The 19,378-nt window shown below is 52.4% G+C and overlaps 1 protein-coding gene across 1 annotated transcript in view; it reads left to right on the top strand.

Moving 5' to 3' along the window:
* The window catches only part of LOC126571519 (laminin subunit alpha-1-like), a 90,932-nt gene that overhangs the window by 64,729 nt on the left and 6,825 nt on the right, over nt 1-19,378 (top strand). The window contains 5 exon segments of the mRNA XM_050230087.1: nt 9,623-9,860; nt 12,901-13,064; nt 13,129-13,406; nt 17,760-17,898; nt 17,985-18,156. Of these exon segments, the coding sequence (XP_050086044.1) occupies nt 9,623-9,860; nt 12,901-13,064; nt 13,129-13,406; nt 17,760-17,898; nt 17,985-18,156 (991 nt within the window).

The following is a 19,378-nucleotide window of genomic DNA, read 5'->3' as shown; positions in this document are numbered from 1 at the left end:
TGGTTTTGTTGTGCCGAACCGTTACGCTACTTTCCGTTTCGAAACAAATGGGTGGCCGTTAACGTTGGTTAATTCAAATCGCGCCCCGATGGTACGACTTCCAATCCAGACGGAGGAAATAAACATAAAAAAACGGTCGCGAGAAGCTTAAGATGCGTGACGGATGCTCATCCATAAAGACCAGAGTGTCAGTTCTCATGCCACGAGCGAAGAAGCGGATGATGGACATGCTGTACGTGGTGGGTGAAGCTCCGATGCTCGGATGTTGTTCTTCCATCAGAATGTTCGGTACCACAGCATTCGTTCTCGTGTGGAACACCACGTGTCAGTCCGACCTCGGTCCACCGGAATAAGCAATCACCCAACACGGCGAAGGAAGGGCACGTAGAAGCTACGTCTGTGTGTGATATGTTTTTATCATGAGCCCACAGCCCACGAGCGGCAACGTGCATAAAGTCGCTTGAGAGATTGTGCCAATTGCGTTTTGCGAGGGCTTCCGAGATCCGCTGGCATGCTGGCAACCGTTACGAACCGTCGGTGGCGTGAGGGAGGGAGGGAGGACAGTGGTCCCAATTTGTGTGCCTCGATGCGAAATTGAATTGGCTGACCGAAAGATCATGTGCTGTGTGGAGAGAGAGAGAGAGAGAGAGAGAGAGAGAGCATGCCATAGAAATCATTCTAATTTTAGGGGGAAACCAAACACTAACAACCGACCAAGACTATGTGCTTCAAGACAACAGCAAGAAAAAAAAACCACGCGGAAAAGCTCATTGGGGGAAAATCATATAATCGGCAGAGCGCGTGTGGTGAGCGTCGTTGGGGTCGTGTGTCTTCGTGTTGTGTTTTTTGTTGTGGGGCGGAACAAAAATCAATTTGCTGCGCCCGTGCGAATCGCAGGAAGGTGAAGACGAAGACAAGAAGCGAGTTTGACCCTGAAAATCGGTTGCGGAAATCGGAAATTGAGCTGCTCTGTTTACCAACTCGCATACACGACAAGACACCCCACGAGACACTCACATGGCGGGCGGAATCGCGGAAGTGATTGGCGAAGAGTGCATCGCGACGGAACGCGCCAACGAGCCGAAGAATTAGACAGACGACGCGTCTCTTTGGGGGCAGCTAAAAATAATCGCCAACCAAGCAAAGTGTTGGCGAAGAAACGGAAGTTGTGAAGTGTGCTGCGGTGTCCGGGGGGTTGCTTTTTTGGAGGTCTCGATGCGCGTCACTGAGAACGCGTTGCTCTGACACTGCACTTCGATTGCGGTTCCGGTTTACCACCCCCGGGAAGAGGATGTGGAGATGACAGCTTCGAAAAGGGGGTTACAGTCACGTGATGTTTCTGTATGATTTTGTATATTTAATTGGAAATGTATCGATCAATTTTAATCCTGTTGAAGCTGGCACGACTCCTGATCTTCCTGGTAATGTCCAGCGGAAGCTGCGATGAACACTCACACTGATGAGGAAATCAATTTCCCTCGCAAATCCCATGCAAATGCCATGGAATAACATGGCGCGCAATCAACACTTTCCTTCCTTCCTTCCTTCCTTCGATTCCATAACGTTTTCCTCTCGAGAGTGTAGCGTGCTGGTCGGACCACGGCCAAGCGCATCAACGCAGCAGGTTTTCCCCTGGCTCCCCTCTGGCTCACGCACACCTTCTTCACCGGTGGACCGCGGTAGCCGTTGGCACCTTTCCTGCAGGTTGCAGATAATTGAAAGGTTTCCAGCGCGTTTTGCTTTCTTGGATTTAATTTAAGAGCTTTTCCTGTGCTGTGAGCTGGCCGCCCGTCTTTTCAATAACCAATTTGACGTCCCTTTTCCCTTGGCTTGCTCTTGTACCTTCCTCATCTTTGGCATCCTCTGTCCGTGGTTGTTGACGACGAGAAGAGAGAAGAGACGGGATGGCGAGTCTTGGAGAAAAAGAAAGATGGTGCTGTGGTTGGTGTGGAAAGCGTAACCAATTTTCCCTCCAGACTCGTAATATATCTATTACGCGCCAACCGGTCCACCCTCCGGCTGGTGCCCTGCAATCTCGAGGCGTTGCTGCATCGCTTGCATGCGGCTGCTTTTGCGGCGACTGACGTGCCTCAGCGGAGTTGTTAAGATGGATAATGTGAAACGTAAACTTGGTAAACGCGGAACAATTTCATCATCTTGGTGCGGTGCTGTGCGGTGCGTGTTTTGTGTACCTTCCTCCCCTGGAGAAGGAGAAGATGCATTCCCGTGTGATGGAGTCCAGATGATGGTCAGATTGCATTGGCCCTCCAGTGTCTGTTTACTTCCAGCGGTGCATCGTTTCACTCAAGCTAAACACCAACAACAATCACAAAAACCCCCCACCGCCGAAAAAGGGTGCAGCCGCTTCCGCAGTTTGGAGTTTACACGATTTGGCCTCCGACATCCGGCAACCGGGGATCGGCATCATCGACAAATGGACAAACAAATGCGCTGTCCCGTGTCTGAGGATGAAAACTATTTTTAAAACAAACTCACCGCAACCATGGAGCTTCTGGCTTCTGGTGGACAAGGCAATGCATTGGGCGGTGAAAAAGAACGAAAAATCCTGTCGGGAAACAGGAATTTTGGCACGATCGATCCGTTCGCCGAGCGCAGTCGTGTCGTGTGATGATTGATTCGACAGACAGACTAACGCGATCGAACGTTGTGAAGCTGCTGACGCAAAAGTTTTCGCGAGCGCTCGCGGAGTAGTTGATTGCTTCATCGCTCGTTAACCACTTAAGTAAGTGGATGGCTAATGGACGAGGGCGCCTTGCCTTGGCGCAATACTGACACTGCACTCCCAGGATGCCAAGAATTCGGTGTTACAAGACCGCGCTCTGTGTGGCCTGGCGTGTTTTGCGTTGGCTCCAGTCCAGGAAATCCCACTTTCCAATGCACCAGTGCACCACCAACGAAAACTGTAATCCAAACAACGATCCTTCTTCGTCTCTCTCTCTCTCTGCGATCGATCGATTGAGATCGTGCTGAATGGCTTCCAGAGGGGCGGCTGGATGATGGAAAACATCTTCGTCGGTGCTGGAATGCACCGCAGTGGTCTTCGTTCTCGTTCCCGTGTACTGATCTTCTTTTCTCCAACTCGTTCTCTCTTCCAGATTGCAGCGTAACGCATCCATCCGCTGCATCCACGCCACAGTAGACAACAACATCGCTCTCTCTCTCGCTCTTTCGCTCCATCTCCAAGTTGTGACCCATTCGGAGGAGCAGCAGCAGCAGCCATCGAGGGAAGCCAAACTATCCCGGGGAACCAGTTCTAGGCGACTAGGGCCGAGAACCTGTCCAGCAGCAGTACGGCAGCACTCGATGGAGCAACTGACCAAGTTTGTCGTCGCAACCGATTGTCGTCGCGCCTAAGTTGTGTTCCCGCCCGCAGCGACACAGCCAGCAACTCTCCCAGCTCACCGCACTAGCAAATCTGCATCGGCACACTGGGTAGTTTGCGAGCGGATCCTGCTAGTAGCTAGCTAGCTGTAAAGAACTCTGCGGCGACGACGCGTCGTCCAGTCACTCTAGTTTCGTTTCGTTAAATTCTTTGTGTATTTGTGTTACGGTGCGTGTGTCCGTGTGTTGAAGTGATTGACAACCAGGTGTTGCGCACCTACACGCGCGCGTTCTAGAAGAGACAGCAAGCAGATATAGCGATATAGAAGAGAGAAAGACAGACAGACAGACAGAGAGAGCGAGATAGTGAGAACAAGAATCTAAAACCCACGGATCCCAGGAGGATAGTCTGAAGGAACCAGAAGAACCCGTGCCGTGTGGAGAACCAGAATCAAACAAACACACACAAACACAATCATGTTGGACCGTGGACCAGTAAGTAGTGGGAATTGATTAGTCGTTTAAGTCTTTTAACAAAAAATGCAAATTGATTCCGTGCCGCCCGCTACTCTCGCGCTGAAAGTGAAACTGTGTGGCGTGATCGATCTTGTAGCAAAGCATGCGCGGGTGGCTTTATATGGTTTGGCTAACTGGCTCCTCGTTGGAGTGAGGTTTTGGTGATCGGAAATTGAAACATTCGATCTCTATTCTTGCGGGAGCGCACGAGCGCGCTCCCGCCATTATCACGCTGTTTGCGAGCGTAAAGCGGTTCCCCTTTTGGGAAGTGGTAATTGCTTCAACCAAACGGTAAGCGGCCATTTCGGTGGGCCGTTACAAGGCGGGCTGCTTGTTGCGTTCCATTTCGTGAAGCTCGAAGAAATCGAGGATCAATGCAAATGTCCATTCACGAACGGTGCGCTGTACAACGGTCTGGTGTGCTCTGGCGCGCTCTGGCTTCTTCTTTGCGTGCACTGCAAAAGGTAATTACAAGCCGTGTGTCCGCGTGGCCATGCATGCTGGCCGCTGTTGCCCAATCAGCTGGCCAATCGGAGCAAACTCCTCCACCACCGGTGTTCCAGTTCCTTGGGATCGGTCAATCATTTATCATGCTTGCACGACGAGGCTGGCGACGGTAAACGAGTGCTTTCGCCATTCGTCAGCGAGGCAAGCGTTGTGAAAACGGTGCAGCTCGAGCGCTCGAAGGAAAACCAACGGGTCTCGGGCCGAGCATACTTTTCCTATTTGAAGCAATTAAAACGGCCCCCAACCACCCCCTTGGGATGTGGGGGTGGTCTCGGTGCAACGGTTCGAAGAGTGAAAAATGAGCTTCTAATTTCACTGACACCGGCCAGGGCCACTGGGCACCGGCCGCCCGCTATTACGGTGGTGCCGGTGGTGGTCCCTTTAGTTCCGCTGCATTGAGCGCTTCAACCTGAACTGCACCGAGACGAGAGAGAAAGAGAGAGAGAGAGAGAGAGAGAGAGAGAGAGAGAGAGGTGAAGAGTTATGCATCCGGATGCTGCTGGTGGTGCAGCTGCAGCGGCTGCATGTGCACGTGCACGTGCGAGTGTCTCGAACTGGAGGGCGCAATTTGGCATCTCGACCTTCCTGGCATCCTATGGAATGGAATGGAGAGGGTCACTACTCTGTATCTGCGGGGTGCATGCCGCTCCGGTGCATCGATCCCACTCGCACACCCACAAACACCTTCGACAGTTTCGGAGAATTGGCCCGGAACTGCCAAAAAAAAAAAAAACAAGGGAAAAGGGGGCCAAACACGGTGGCAACGGAATGGCACGATTGATTTTTGGTTCTCCTTGAAATACAAATTGGCAGAAGGTCGACCATCGCAGGGAGTGCGCTGGGGATTACGACTAACGCCCTGGCCCGAAATTGCTTTCCGGTTTTCGGTGCCCTTTCCGTGACCACCCCATGTCCGTGTGTCTGTGTTTGCGCTCCATTTTGGGCGAACATGTTGTTTTACGAGCGGCAAACATTAATAACTCCGCGCTCCCCCCCCCCCCCCCTCCACATTTCCAGTCGGAACTCTTCCCTGGCATCGACCATCACGGAGCATCTGTTTGCGAAACGCCCGTCACGAAGAGTGAGCGATGAGAGTGATGGTCGTTGGTGATGATGATGATGATGATGAGCTGCGTTCCTCTTCCTCCTAGATGTGCATCAACGAGCCCTGGCCGTTTGGTAGTGGATTCTGGATCCCGAAATCAAATCGGACGGTGGAGGTGATGAAACGATGATCAGCTTTATGGTTATTGACTGACCCACGGTGCTGCACGGGCCCCGGGCCGAGTGGGTTTTTAGTGTCGGACCCAGCTCCGTTTTTGTTGGTGCGTAAGGTGCGCGGCCACCATCTGATGGTCTCTCACGCGCCCCTTGGGCGGGGAAAGACGAATTTATTTTTAGTTTTACGTCAAACGGGCATCCAATATGTCTTTAACGACACATGTCGTTCCAACCCCTGAGAAGGATGCGTCGTTTGGGCACGCTTGGGAAGGCAGCCAATCAAAATGGTTTCAATTAATTGGACGATCGACGTCACGGGCTGGTCCCCCAATACAATTTGTTGGAGAGTTAGGAGGAGAGTATTTGGAGTTGGAGCAACTATTGGCTTCACAAAGCAGATCGCTTACGTCTCAGCCAAGGCAGATCGGATGTGTGTTGGCCATGTGAGCAGCATGTTTATGCTGGCTGTCGATCATGCTTCCGTAAACAAACACTATGTGCGCTTTGTCCAGTCGCATACCAAGTCCACGCTAACATGCAAACCGTGCCCCTTGTTCTCGTGCACAAAGACAAGCATCACAAGGAATGACGCATTCCTCTCAGTTGTTTTTACGCATTTCTCGGAAAAAGTGTAATCGGGCATTACGTTTTGTCGCGAGCAAGATTGCTATCGGTAGTAATCGTTTCGACTGCCGCAACTGCACGCGCACACTAGTGATCTAAGGGGACAAAGGGGAGCCCCATACAAAGGAACGCTGCAGTGTGGACTTTGAATGCGAGAGAACGCCGCGTGTGTTACAGACTGGAACCGCTACCAGCTGATTGGCCACCAAATCCTGTTCAGACAAGGCGCGCGCGATCAGACAAGGCGCATGGCCCCTTGCCCCCCAACCCCCCCCCCCCCCACCCATCGTTCGGAAACTATCGAATTCCAGAACGGCACAAACCCGTTTCGTAGTATCGACTGCGCGAACATGGAATGCGCGAATCGGCCTCGGCGCGGGCGCTCGCCGCTGATCTCAGAGGGTGGCCGAGACCACTTGCCGACCCGCGGCACTACTCCACCGTGGCTAGCGAATTCACTTTCAATCCCACTCGATCAGTGGCCGCTAGAGTGTGTGCGTTTGTGCGCGCGTCCGGAAACCACAGCCCCGATCGCGTGCACGTGCCTCGCGAAACACTAGAACTCCGAGGACGAGGTTGAGTGGTTCCCCGGAAAGGGACGGGGAGCAGCACGGTCGAGTGAAATCGGGAGTGTTTTTGTTCGCGTCTTCCGCGTAGCAGCGGAACGGAAGCTGCTTGTTGTGCTCGAGAGGCGTCCTCGTCCATCATCATCGGTTACTGATAACAAGTTGGCGATGGTTGATGCGCAAATGATGATCCGTGGGTGGAGGGATGAGGATTATCCGGACCAGGGGAACGGAATGCTAAGATATTGCGCGCTTCTTTCATTCCAATGCGTCCAGAATTCCAGGAACTTCACGTCTTCTACGCCTTCTCCGGCCCTGGAGCGAAGTCCTTCGGTGTAGCTATCGGTTTTTGCGGTCACAAAACCTACCAATCGAACCAGGCCAGGCCAGGCCAGGCCATTACTCTCCATTCGAAAGTGAGCCATCATCGGTTGTCGCTGGGGCTAACGCACTCCATCCAGCCCGCCGAGGTCACCGGGCGGTGGGATCAATTCACTTGTACTGCGCGCGCCGCCCGGTTGATTGACTTGACGGTTTCCGCGCTCTCCCTGGCGACATTTAAGACATTCCGCGATAAGACATCCCCAGGCCGAGCGGACCGTCCCTTGTCTACGAAGACAACGAACCGGCCGGCCGGCCGGATCGGGAAGGTTTCCGGCTTCGAAGACGACGGGTAGATAACCTCTGTGACACATTGCCACGGCATCGAACTTCTGCCGGTGTTGTGGAGGAGGAGGAGGAGGAGGGATTACCGGCAATTACGATGATGGTGATGGCGGTGTGGCCGCCGGAGCAAATGGGAACGCATTTATGAGCGAGATCGCTCAGCCGGGCGGACGGTCAGTTCAATCGCGATAGCAAGTTGAGGCTGCCAGATGTTTGGATGGCACTTGCCTTGGTAATTCGTCGTGCGTCGTCGTCGTGAGAAGCTAGCGATTCTGGGTGGTCTCGGGAGAACGGCTTATCAGCCCAGTGTGGACAGTGTGCAGTAGCTTCTTCGTCCCTTTTTTTGATAGTGAGTTGTTTTGTTTGGGAGTGCGTGTCACACGCGCGCAGATTCGCCGAGTGTATTGAGGGCGAAACCTCGCTCCGAGGATTATCAGAGTCACGCTATTCCAATCGCCAATCTAATCGAAGTGACTTCATCTCGACTACTTCCACTGCCGAGGAGTACAAAGCACAAATCTGAAGCGGCTGCGCTGGTGAGTCTCTCGGTGCTCAACTCGCTGGTTGGCCACCCATTCGTGACCACTCTTGAACTCTTCGTATCTTCCCTCTATCACTACTCGTTATCTTCTGCAACTGCAACTCCCTCCAATCAACTCAGACTCGACCTCGCTTCACAAACAAACAAAGATCCGGTGACGACGTGTGCAGTGTAGTGCAGCGCAGTGGGAATTCAACAAAGGGAACTCTTCTGCTACTCCTCTTACTTCTCAATTAAAGCCCGGGCACGTCGCAGCCAGGTGTGTCTAGACCGGGGGTGCGCCACCAATGCGCTGCGCTCCCTGGAATCATTAAGCGATTATGCTAATCAAGCGAACGTCAACAGAGAGACACACCCCAGGGAAAGGGGGTGTAGAATGAAGAATGCACCGATGATGCGCATTCTTTCGACAGCTTCTCGGGCTCAGGAGTTGGGTACTGATGAGGTATTCGCTGACTCCGGATGTCGTGGTCGTGGTCGTCCGAAAAAAGTAATTAAAATTGCAATCGGCGGATGGTGCTGATTTCGGACTCCCCTCTGACGCTGCGGGTTGTGACGTCCACGAGAACCGGTTGCTGATGCGTGACTCAAGCCCATCCCATCCCATCTCGCCCCCTCCCCGGGGGGATTATGTCCGACGCCAATCGGCTATCCGATAAGCCACTGGCCACGATGGTCGTTGGCGTCCCTGTCTGGACGGAGCAGTTTCGATTCGGTGGCGGTGGCGAATGTGTTTCGGTGAGGGTGGCGGAGCACCGAGCAGCGGAGGGCGTTGTGATCTGTCACTTCGAGTATCTAACACGCGCTGACACGGCGGTGAGCTCGTTATCGCGAGCTACTGACCGACCGGTGCGAGGTGCCAGTCAGTGTTGCACGAGCCACGAGCTGTCCGGGTCTCGTTCTGGAGCTCTGTGCCTTTGTACCGTCGTGCAGATCGATTTTAGTGTGCTTTTCGGGGGCAATGCGTGTCTGTGCGAGCGGTGCGATCACTTCCTGCTGCTGTTCTGGTGCATCTGCAAAGCGTTGACAGTTTTGTTGCTCTGTTGGTGGTGCATCAGCGGCCCATCAACGGCAAAGTGCGTGCGAAATTGAATCGCAATCGCTGCGCTGCTCTCCGATAACGGCCGTGCTCCGTCCGCTCGGTCCGATAACCACAACCACGCCACGCGTGGCGTGCGTTGGTCTCGGTTATCATCATTCGTTGCTGGTGTCGCTTTTGTTTGTATTGAGCGAAAGTGTCAATTGGACGTGCTTTTCTTCGTTCGTTCGTTCGTTCGTTCGTTCGTCGTCGTCGGTGACTCGATGATTCGCCGTGAGCGGTGCGGGCTAATTGCGATCGAATGCCGCAGTGATGTCGAGGCGAGCGACGTTGCGCAAGATGCTACCGGCCAGCTGGCTGTGCGTCTTGCCGCAGAAACACTACGCGGCCGAACGCACGGACGCCGAAGGCGACCACGACGACCATTATTGTGGGCGGAAAAAGTCACACCAACCACTGCTTCCGAAGGTCCGGCCACCAGCATTCCTGCGTTCCTTTCGTTTCTTCATTCATCATCTTCCATTTCCCTTTCCATTGTCAACAACAAACCCATCTTGCTAATCCATACCGTCTACGCTTCCGTTTTCACTTCCCTTGCAGGTACAGCTGGAGAGCGACAAGATCCGGCGGGAGCGGAGCGATACCACAACGCACCTGTTCGATTCGCGGCCCGAACTGGCCAGCCTGAGCGGTACGCGGAACGCGTTCCGTGGCGGTCGTAGCACCATGATCGACGCCCACGGCAATGCGCTGCCACCGCTCAGCCCGCCCTCCAGCAACAACAACTCGACGACCGAGCTGGAATCCGACAAACCGACGCTACCAATGACACCCGCAAGTAAGTACCAGCTGCTCCCAACATGGTGGAGCAATGTCCTCGGTGGCCGGTCACTAATTTGGTTAACTTTTCGCGGGGCAATGGAGTTTTTGGAGGGTGTGTAATGCTACACCGGTGCTACTCCCGCGATAAGCTTCTGTTGGGACATATGCGGTTAATGAGGTTTTCCAGGAAAAAAACTTCCACAGTTCGGAAGGGGTGTGTCGGCTTAATAACGCGTATCGTTTGCGATAATGAGCCCTTGTAGTAGGTTGTCAGATATCTTGGCCCACAGAAGTCGATAAGATACTTTTCTGGGAATTTTCAAACGAAATGGTGTGTCGGTTACGTCTTAAACCAAGCGTCTAACAACACGAGAAGGAACCAGTTAACGAAGTGAACTCCATTACTAGTGACATCTAGCTCCCGTTTCCCCATTCCTTGCGAAATGCTTCAACGCTATTCCACTGTCTGTATATTCACGTCCCCTAAACGAACTTCTCCGCCAGAAATCGCTGCTCCGTAACCGCAACAACATCCATGCAATGCCATGCCATGAGTTCGTCCAGGTTCTTGGTGTGCTAACCGATAACGACATTCGCTAAAAAGGTGGAAAATCGAATCAGAATCACGCGGCGCTTTCAGGGGGTCTCGCCTAATACCCAATCAGGAGGTGGTTAGTAGAAGCCCGAGGTTCTTGGGTGGCTTTATGTGCGACCACAAATACGTACACCCCAGAGCAGGCGCGCCATGTCACGTTGGTTCGTCGAAATCAATTCAATTATTATGTTATGGATTTTCCCGGACTTCCTGTGTGCAGTCCTCAGGACTTTCGGACTTCTTTTTCTTCTTCGTCTCCATTTTCGGGGGCTTTTCGTTTCTACTTTTCGCTTCAAAATAAATCAAGAATCGGCTTCCAGCCGTCCTGGAATGGCTTGGCTGTCCAGCTGTGACCTGAGGCAGTATCTACCCTTGACGACGGCGACATTGTTGGTGGCGGCGCTGTGCTATCATGCCGGTGTCCCGGTATATCGGGGAACGGCTTTGCGGGAACGCACCGACCGGCACGCCGGGAGAGTACATGTTGTGTGTCATGCGCGGGCCCGGCCGTACAGGTGATTAGTGTGTCGTTTCTTGGAGAGTTCTGGGTAGCACCGATGCCGTGCGAGAGGGCGTTCGTCGGTCGTTGGACCGTAGCATGGCATTTCCCCGTTTACTGGTCCTCGCTCCCCTCTTGGCTCGATGATACGGAGACCATCGTCTGTCTGGTTTGGTTGGCACATCCCCCCATCCACCTGGTATTTGCATGCGGCCCATGATATGATGCCCGCCCTGGTGAAGCCGGAAATGTTGCGGCTAAATTCAATTCAAACCTCGCAGGCGGCAGGGGAGTAACAATGTTACTGCCGCATTGATGTGCCTCTGACTGTGTGTCTGTGTCGATCCACCAAACCCCCAAATGTGTCCGAACGGGGCAACGAACGTTCCGTATCATTGCGACCTAGGGGGCTGGGCTTCCCCTCCGGGTGCTTTTATCGTCGGTGACATTACATTGTAAGGGCATTGATGCGGCACCCGAAAAACCATGGCAGCAGCACGGGCAATTATGTTAAAAAGGGCCACGTCAATCCGCGACGGTGACGGTCTCGATGGAGGTGGAGGAAGTGTAGCAGCATAAGCAGCATAAGCACGTTTGAGCTGCACTTTTATATGCTCGTTTGCAGTAAAAGTAATGCTCAATTGCAACGTTTACGGCCGATGGTAGATTGGAAATGGATTGGAATTCTATTAGCTAGCTGGCTACCGGTTACTTGCTTGTCATGTTTCCTCGTCCTCGGCTTTGAGGACTAAATTTGGAAGAATCCATGGCGTACGTATGTTGCCGTGGAACACATGTTCGCAAAAGGCACGCTTTTCCTCGACTCATCATGTTGCCTCCGGAGGCGAAGAGAATGTTTACGAAGCGCTACGAGAGAGAGAGAGCGAGAGAGAGATAGGAAAAGAAAAATACGAGAAAATTCTTTCCCAAGGTCACGATTACTCCTCTAGCAGAACAGATGCAAATGATAGCAAAGCACTAGGAGGCAGAGAGCCAGGAGCTTCATGTGAGATGACGCAGCGAATCTCACCATCTCACCAGTGAACCATTTCCCTCTGCATACGTCATAGCCTTTTGACCTTTTGCGGAGCGGAAGAAGAAACGCATACATCGAGCCAACTGAAGGTCACCAAATCACACAGGAACACACGGCCCGGTAGACAGACAATCACATGCCCATGGATAGAAGTTTTTCTTTCGTTTTCTGGACGCGCTAAAGCTTTGGAGTTCGCCCAGCACCTGGCCTCAGCCTGGTCGCTGGCGTCATGAGTTGCACGCTCGGTCTCATCAGCGTCATCAGTGTGTCGGTGAGTCAGCGGAAGCCCTTTTGGGGTGCCCAAGGATGTCAGAGTGCCAAATCAGCACACGGACGCAGCGCGGACGGAGCGTCGTGTGGACCAGCAACGTGCTGGGGAGGAGAGTACGTTAAGCCATCATTTGCTTGCGGTTTTGCTGGCGCGGATGGCACGTTGGCACGCGGTTTGCACTTTTATCCTTGTGCCTTGTGTGTGGTTGTGTCCACGGAACACAGTTTTGCTGTGTCGGCAATCAGCATAAGCTCCTTTCAGGTCGCCATCCGGCCATTCACGTGCCTGTACCGGGTGTGAATAATAAATATCGGGTACACACGAACCGCGAACAGCTTGGCGTGCGATATGTTATGCACTCCAGGGCCGCAGGACCGACCGTCCCACCAAGTGTACATCTCTATTATCCCCTTGGGCCCGAAAGTGGTCGCCGCTTCATACGTTATGCAGTAATATGGCGTCCTGGGGTCGGCAATGGGCAAACAAACCGGCAATAAGGTGTTAATTTAATATTTCCTGCCTTTGGAGCAGGAAAAGCAAAGCCTCGGAAGGGGAGGAGGTCTGCAGTTCCGCTTCCGCGTCACGCAAATGCAGCAAATAGTTCCACAAATGACTAACTCGTCTGTTCTCTCTTTCTCTTTCACTGCGTGAACAGGAGCCTGGGATCAGTATGGACACCAGATGACAGACTACGAGAAGCAGGAGATCGAAAAGTATAAAGAGATCTACTATCTCGGTCTGGACGCTCGCAAGATCCACGGCAAGGCGGGTCTCGGAGCCAACCTTGGCTTCGACGATGAGAATGGTTGCTATCAGAAGGTACGACAATGAATTGGCTTCGACTTCTACCGCGAATACTAATTCTGCTTTCTCTGTGTTACAGATTGTGCACGATCACATCTGCTACCGGTACGAGATCCTGGAGATCATCGGTAAGGGCAGCTTCGGCCAGGTGATCCGGGCACTCGACCACAAAACCAAGCAGTACGTCGCGATCAAAATCATCCGCAACAAGAAACGCTTCCACCATCAGGCCCTGGTCGAGGTGCGGATACTGGACGAGCTGAGGAAGAAGGACGCCGACGGTAGCCACAATGTCATCCACATGCTCGACTACTTCTACTTCCGCAACCATCTCTGCATCACCTTCGAGCTTATGAGGTAACTACGGCGCCCAATTTCAATGTCGAATTTTGTCGTCGTCGTCGTCGTCGTCGTCGTCGACGGCATCGTGCTCCAGCTGATTGAGCAATATGCTATGGCGCACGGTCTGATCCCTTTTGTGGCCACCACTTTCGTCATGCCATGCGACTGGCAGTCAGTCTGGTGGTTCAGTTTGGCCAACCGATGCGGCCCCGGCCATAAATCTTTCGCCGCCGATAGCTAAATGGGGTGCAATTTGGAGACTATTAGTGGGAACATGCACGAGTCGCCTCCACCCGGGTGGGGATTCTTGCTCGCAAGATTTATACATTTCTGTTCGCGCACCATCGGCAGCAGTCTCCCCATTCCATGGTTTGCGTGTCGCTTAGGACCGGCTTCGTACCTCCTTTGGCGTCCGTTTCTACCGTCTTGAGATCATTTTTGTACGAGAAAAGTTTTCCAAACCAATTTTCCTGTTCCACTGATCTCTCGCTCGCGAGACGCTAGCTGCCTCGTAATTTGCCGGGGAAGAGATGAGATTTTTCAATTAAAAGCATTTTCAATGGACATGGCCGCTGGCAATCCTGAAGCCGGTTATTGATTTAACGATCGATTTTCCCTTGCTAGCGTTGTTCCAAATGTTGTTCCCCGCATCGATCCTTGCGCCAATTTTTCCACTCCAGAAAATAGGGAAATGGCACTGCCACCGAATGTCGAATGTCAGCAAAATTGGCTCAAACGCACCAACCGAGAGCGTATTCCACTTCACCACCCTTAATCCGATTAGTTCCGGCATATGATTCCATGCATATTTGGCGTCTCACGTAACAACGCCACCGAGGTGGTTGGTAACTTTCGTGTTTTCCCTCGCCCACTTTCTCTCCTCTTTTCGCGCCCAATCCTTGGCAGGATCTGGGGAAACGGGGCTACCGGTGACGCAGCCGAGGTAGCAAGCCCCCCACGATTGAGTTTCATTTACCTGAATGGATCGTGGTAGTAACGTGGGCGCTACTCGCGTACTACATCGCGTATCGCTCGAAGAGGAGGAATGCAAGGGGACACTGACGCTAAAAATAATCGGCCAACGAAACAACCCCAAATCCAATAGATGGTTCCTTCTGGCCTCACCCAAGCCCCACAGCAATTGCTGCTAGCGCGCGTCGATGTTTTTCCTTTTTTTTTGGGAGCTTTTGGCTCTATGCCGTTCTTTTTTGTTCTCTCGGTTTTTCGCGTGCCGGTTACACCCCCTTGGTTGGCCCGGTTGATTGCATCCGTGCACGTGCTCCGTCCGTAATCCTTTAGCACAGTGCAGAACGTTTGAGCGACGACGTCAAACCGCAGGACACGTTGTACAAGGCACAATTGAGGCATTCCTCCAGTCAGCGTTGACTCGGGAGTTCGATGTTTTGGTCCGTGATTCGGTGATTACAACAAGCCCTCTACTGTCCTACGCTCCCTCTCTGCCAATTATGAGCGACATGTAGCATCGCTGCCGTTGATTGTTGAAGCGCGCGTTCGCGATAACGAGGTTCGACGGTGGACATGGAAGAGGAAGCAAGCGGGCGACCGAGCGCGTACGGAATGGTTTGTTTTAATTAAATATCTTCGATTCGGATCGGTATTCGGGCGGCAAAAAGGGTCGACAATGCGGGCCAATGAAACATTGTGCTACCGGTCCTCCCCCGGGTCCCTCTTCCCAGGGATATCTGATGCTGATATGCAAAGCAATCTCCGTTCGCCGATAACATTCTGCTCTGTTATGTCTGCAATACTGCAGCACTGTTGCTGAGTATTTTAGGGCTTTTTTTGCGGCTTCAACGCACGCAATGTGTCGTGCAGATCGATAAGCTCGATGCTGCTGCTGCTGCTGCTGCTTCCTGCGACCACCAGAAACATATTCAATTTCGTTCCATTTCGACAACGGAAAGAGCTGCTAATGTCGTTTCGGGTGCGTTAGACGTTCCGTTCCGTTCCGTTCCGTTCCTTCCTGTCTGTCTTCTTTCCTGCCTGTGCTCAGAACGATGGTGGTACGAAATTAGATCTGTGCGCCACTATGATGCCGACCGTCGTTTTGAGGAGAGAACGTTGCTGCTCATGCGACCGGCGTTCCTTTTTGCAATCCTAATGAAGAAGATGCCCGTGCGATAGGGGAAAGCAGGCGGAACACAATTATGAACTATTCGCTTCTAATTAACTCAAATAATATAGTGAGGCCACTACGCCCATGTCATGTGGTCGGTCGTTGTTGCTGGTCCGACGGTCCCAAAAGTTCCGTAACTCACTTAACACGCAGTGCCTCTGATGGCATCCATATCTCAGGATCCGGCCACCAGGAAAGCTCAACAAAAACCCAAACTACGCACCCCCTACCGAGGCCCTGTACCGTTGGTTCGATACGAATGAACGAACGAACAGAGTGGCAGATCGGCTTATCGTCTCGTTTGGTAGCGGCAGAAAGTTTAACGCTTTACGACACAGCGTTCGAGCGCGGGGGGATGCGTTCTGAACGGTCGAAGGTGGATGAAAAGTTTTAACCTTCACGAAGAACGCAACCACCAAACGCCAAAGTTAGAGCTCAGCCAGGATGGGGGCCGCCAAATGAAAAATCACTTCATTGTTGGCAAAACTTTGGCTTCTGCTTCGAGCTTGCTGATGTCGTTGTCGTGGCCAATGTCGATGCATGATTCCTGCCTTCTTCTTCTTCTTCTTCTTCTTCTTCTTCTTCTTCTTCTTCTTCTTCTTCTTCTTCTTCTTGGATGTCCCACGTGCTTCTAGCGACCAGGACACGTCTATGATCGTGGTTTGTGAGTTTGTCTTGCATGACGAGAAGCGACCATTAGGCCGAAACCGCGTCACCGTTCGGATTTGACGTGGGGGGAAGAAATCAACTACCAAACATCGTGTGTGCACTAAGCTTTCCATCGGTCTGTGGAAGGCTATAAATGGATCATCGGACGGGTGCTTTCTTGTGGATTCCACTCGTCTGCCCTAAGTAGCCAGCCAGACAGTCGCGATTAACCTCAATAGTCGTCTCTGTGACGTACTGTGTCTTAAATCACCAAGGGTTTGAATCGAACATCCGTCCCAAAGTCCTTGCTTGCGTCATCACCGTAATTATGGGCACGTGGACAATGCTTCTACTGCTCCGGAAAACTCTCAAACACGTGTAGTAGCGTGTGAGTTAGCGATCAGCCCACCGGACCTAACGAGCGGTTTGCACATACACATGACAGTTCCTTGACAATTTGAAGTTTACCACGCAATCCGTGGGGTGCGTGCGGATCCTAAAACAACACCCAAAAGGTCATCCTCGGTGCTCCGGGGGGGGTCTCTATGGTGGAATGTGCACAGAGTGCATCTCCTCGTTTGCATGCATGTTGTGCATGTTGCAGCAAATTAGTGGAGTAAAAGTTTTGTGGAAAGCATGCGCCTGTATGCCAGGACAATGGCGCTGCACTCCATACTCCAAGCCCAAGGTTACTGGCCAACTAACTGCCGAGGGAACGCGGTCTCAATGCCAAACAAATTTGTCGTATTGTCATCCTCGTGAAGACACGGGCAACGGGCCACGGGCTTCCCGCAGGATAATTTAAAATAAGTAAGTTACGACCGGGAACCCGGGGTTCTCCGGTCGCGCGCTCGCTTTATCAATTGCGCTTGTTGGATCATTATCCTTGCCCTTCCCTCCCCGGGGGGTGAGTTTTGTTGGATTTTGAGTCGCAATCGGTTTGCCAATTACGCGCTGACGACATCATCCTTCCAGGACTTCCAAACTCGAGTTCGTTGTTCGAAGTCAACAAAACAACAACCATCAAGGCAAGGCCCGTTATCAGTTGCGCCCGATCCATTAAAAGCCATTTAAAGCCTCTATTTTGGGAAAGGGGGGGGAGGGGAGGAGATGAAAAAAGAAATTAAAAACAATCGGCAGCAGTAATTGGCTTACGTTGGAGTTTGAACATACTGTCGCCGGACATGCAAATCCGTTCGTTCGTTCCGTGGTCGAATCCGTCCGGCCGAGGTTTGATGTCACTGCATTCCGTCGTCGTCGTCGTCGTCGTCGTCGCGAGTGCCAAAAACTTTAAACATTTGTTGCCAGCCAACGCCAACGGACTGTTGTCGGGTCGTACGCTCCGTCACTACTGGGGGTTTGTTTGTTCCGCAAACCGGCAGCTCGTGCCCGGGGGACACACGCACCACCACGCCAGGGGCCAAGAGAGAGGACCTTAATGGTCGTTGGTTGATCGGCGAAATGTCCTTTCGGCATGCCATCAGCGGGGCAGGGGCCGGGGGATAGCTAATTGATGTTCTGCGTTTACTTCGCTATAACTGACTCTTCTTTTTCCGATTTTTCTTTTCACTTTTCCGGAACAGCCTGAACCTGTACGAGTTGATCAAGAAGAACAACTACCAGGGCTTCAGTCTCAGCCTGATCCGGCGGTTCTGCAACTCGATCGTCAAGTGCTTGCGGTTCCTCGACGAGCTCAATATCATACACTGTGATCTTAAACCGGTAAGTGTTTGTTTCCTTCTCTAAATGTCCTCCGGTGCACCGTTTCGTATTTTAACATGCCCCCAAATTCTGTCTGTCTTTTGTAGGAGAATGTGCTGCTAAAGCAGCGCGGTAGCAGCTCGATAAAGGTCATCGATTTCGGCAGCAGCTGCTTCTCGGACCGCACCGTCTACACCTACATCCAGTCACGGTTCTACCGGTCACCGGAAGTGATCCTGGGCTACCCGTACGGCAAATCGATCGATATGTGGAGCTTAGGTAAGTACACACCCACGCACACACTCGTACACTCGTGCGGGGGGTGGCCTGCCGACACCGTCATCCCCACTGACAACAAGCACCTGACGAGACCGGTTGGGATGAGAAAATGAATTTTAGATGAGCCACCGAGTACACGACGACGACGACGACGGGCACATTGACGGTTTTACTCCTTGTTTTCTTCTCTTTCACTGTCCACTGTCCCCCTCCCTTTCCTTCGTCCTTTGACCTCGACTAATCGGATAGTGTCGGAGTGAAATTGAATATTTGAACAAATGTTCAATCAGCGAGACGGACGGAACAGACCTGCACGGCCTGGTGCTGCATCCTTCTTCTGTCTTTTGTCTTTGTTTGTTCTTACGGGGAGAGGGCGAGAGGTTTTTTCTCGGGCATTTTTCCCAGGTCAGTGGTTTCATTCCAACGCCGTACGACCTATCGACAAGAACGATGATGGATGACCGATCAGCAATTCGTCGTCGTTGTCGTTGTTATGATTGTTTATCGTGATTGGCAGCCGGCTGCGTTTGCATGCTCGATGATGTGTTTTGCGTGGAAAACGCGAATCAATTAAAGCGATTTAATTGCCTGTTTTTTGCGACACGCCGTACGGATATGGAATTTTAATTTTTCGAATTTCCCCCGTCGGACGATGGAGGCGCCAACGATGGAGGCGCCCACGATGGAGGCGCCCACGATGGAGGCGCATGGTTTGTCACGTTTTCGACACCCACTCGGCGCTGTTTCGAGGGAAAACTGGTTTGCAAATTACCGTGAAAATGCTGGAAACCACACGGCATTAAATGGAAATTCATTTTACACAGCGTCCAGCGTAGAGAGAGACAGTGCGACAATGAATGAAATTAAAATTTGATTTCGGCATCCAAAAGGACAAATAAACTCTGGGGGTTCTTTCGGTTACCATAAGATACGCCCTCCCAATTCAATCGAATGTGGTTGAAAATGAAAATCGTTGTAGAACAACATTAAAATTGCATTAACAGCCACATGACCACACTTCCTGGACTGCTCTGCTCGGGTCATGCTCTGGGAATCCGTGCATGCATGCAACCACCCCTGGAGCCGGTTGTGGCATCGATTCCTCCGGACCAACCCGGCCTGCCCCTACCAGCCATGCCATGTGCCCTTGTGTGCCGGACCGGAACCGTCCGCAATGCGCTTGGCGTGCAAGCGTGCCCTCGAGTTGCACATTTCGATTAAC

The sequence above is a fragment of the Anopheles aquasalis genome, chromosome 2 (genome assembly GCF_943734665.1).
Source record: "Anopheles aquasalis chromosome 2, idAnoAquaMG_Q_19, whole genome shotgun sequence".
NCBI lineage: Eukaryota > Metazoa > Arthropoda > Insecta > Diptera > Culicidae > Anopheles > Anopheles aquasalis.
This window is presented reverse-complemented; position numbering and strand designations above follow the sequence as displayed.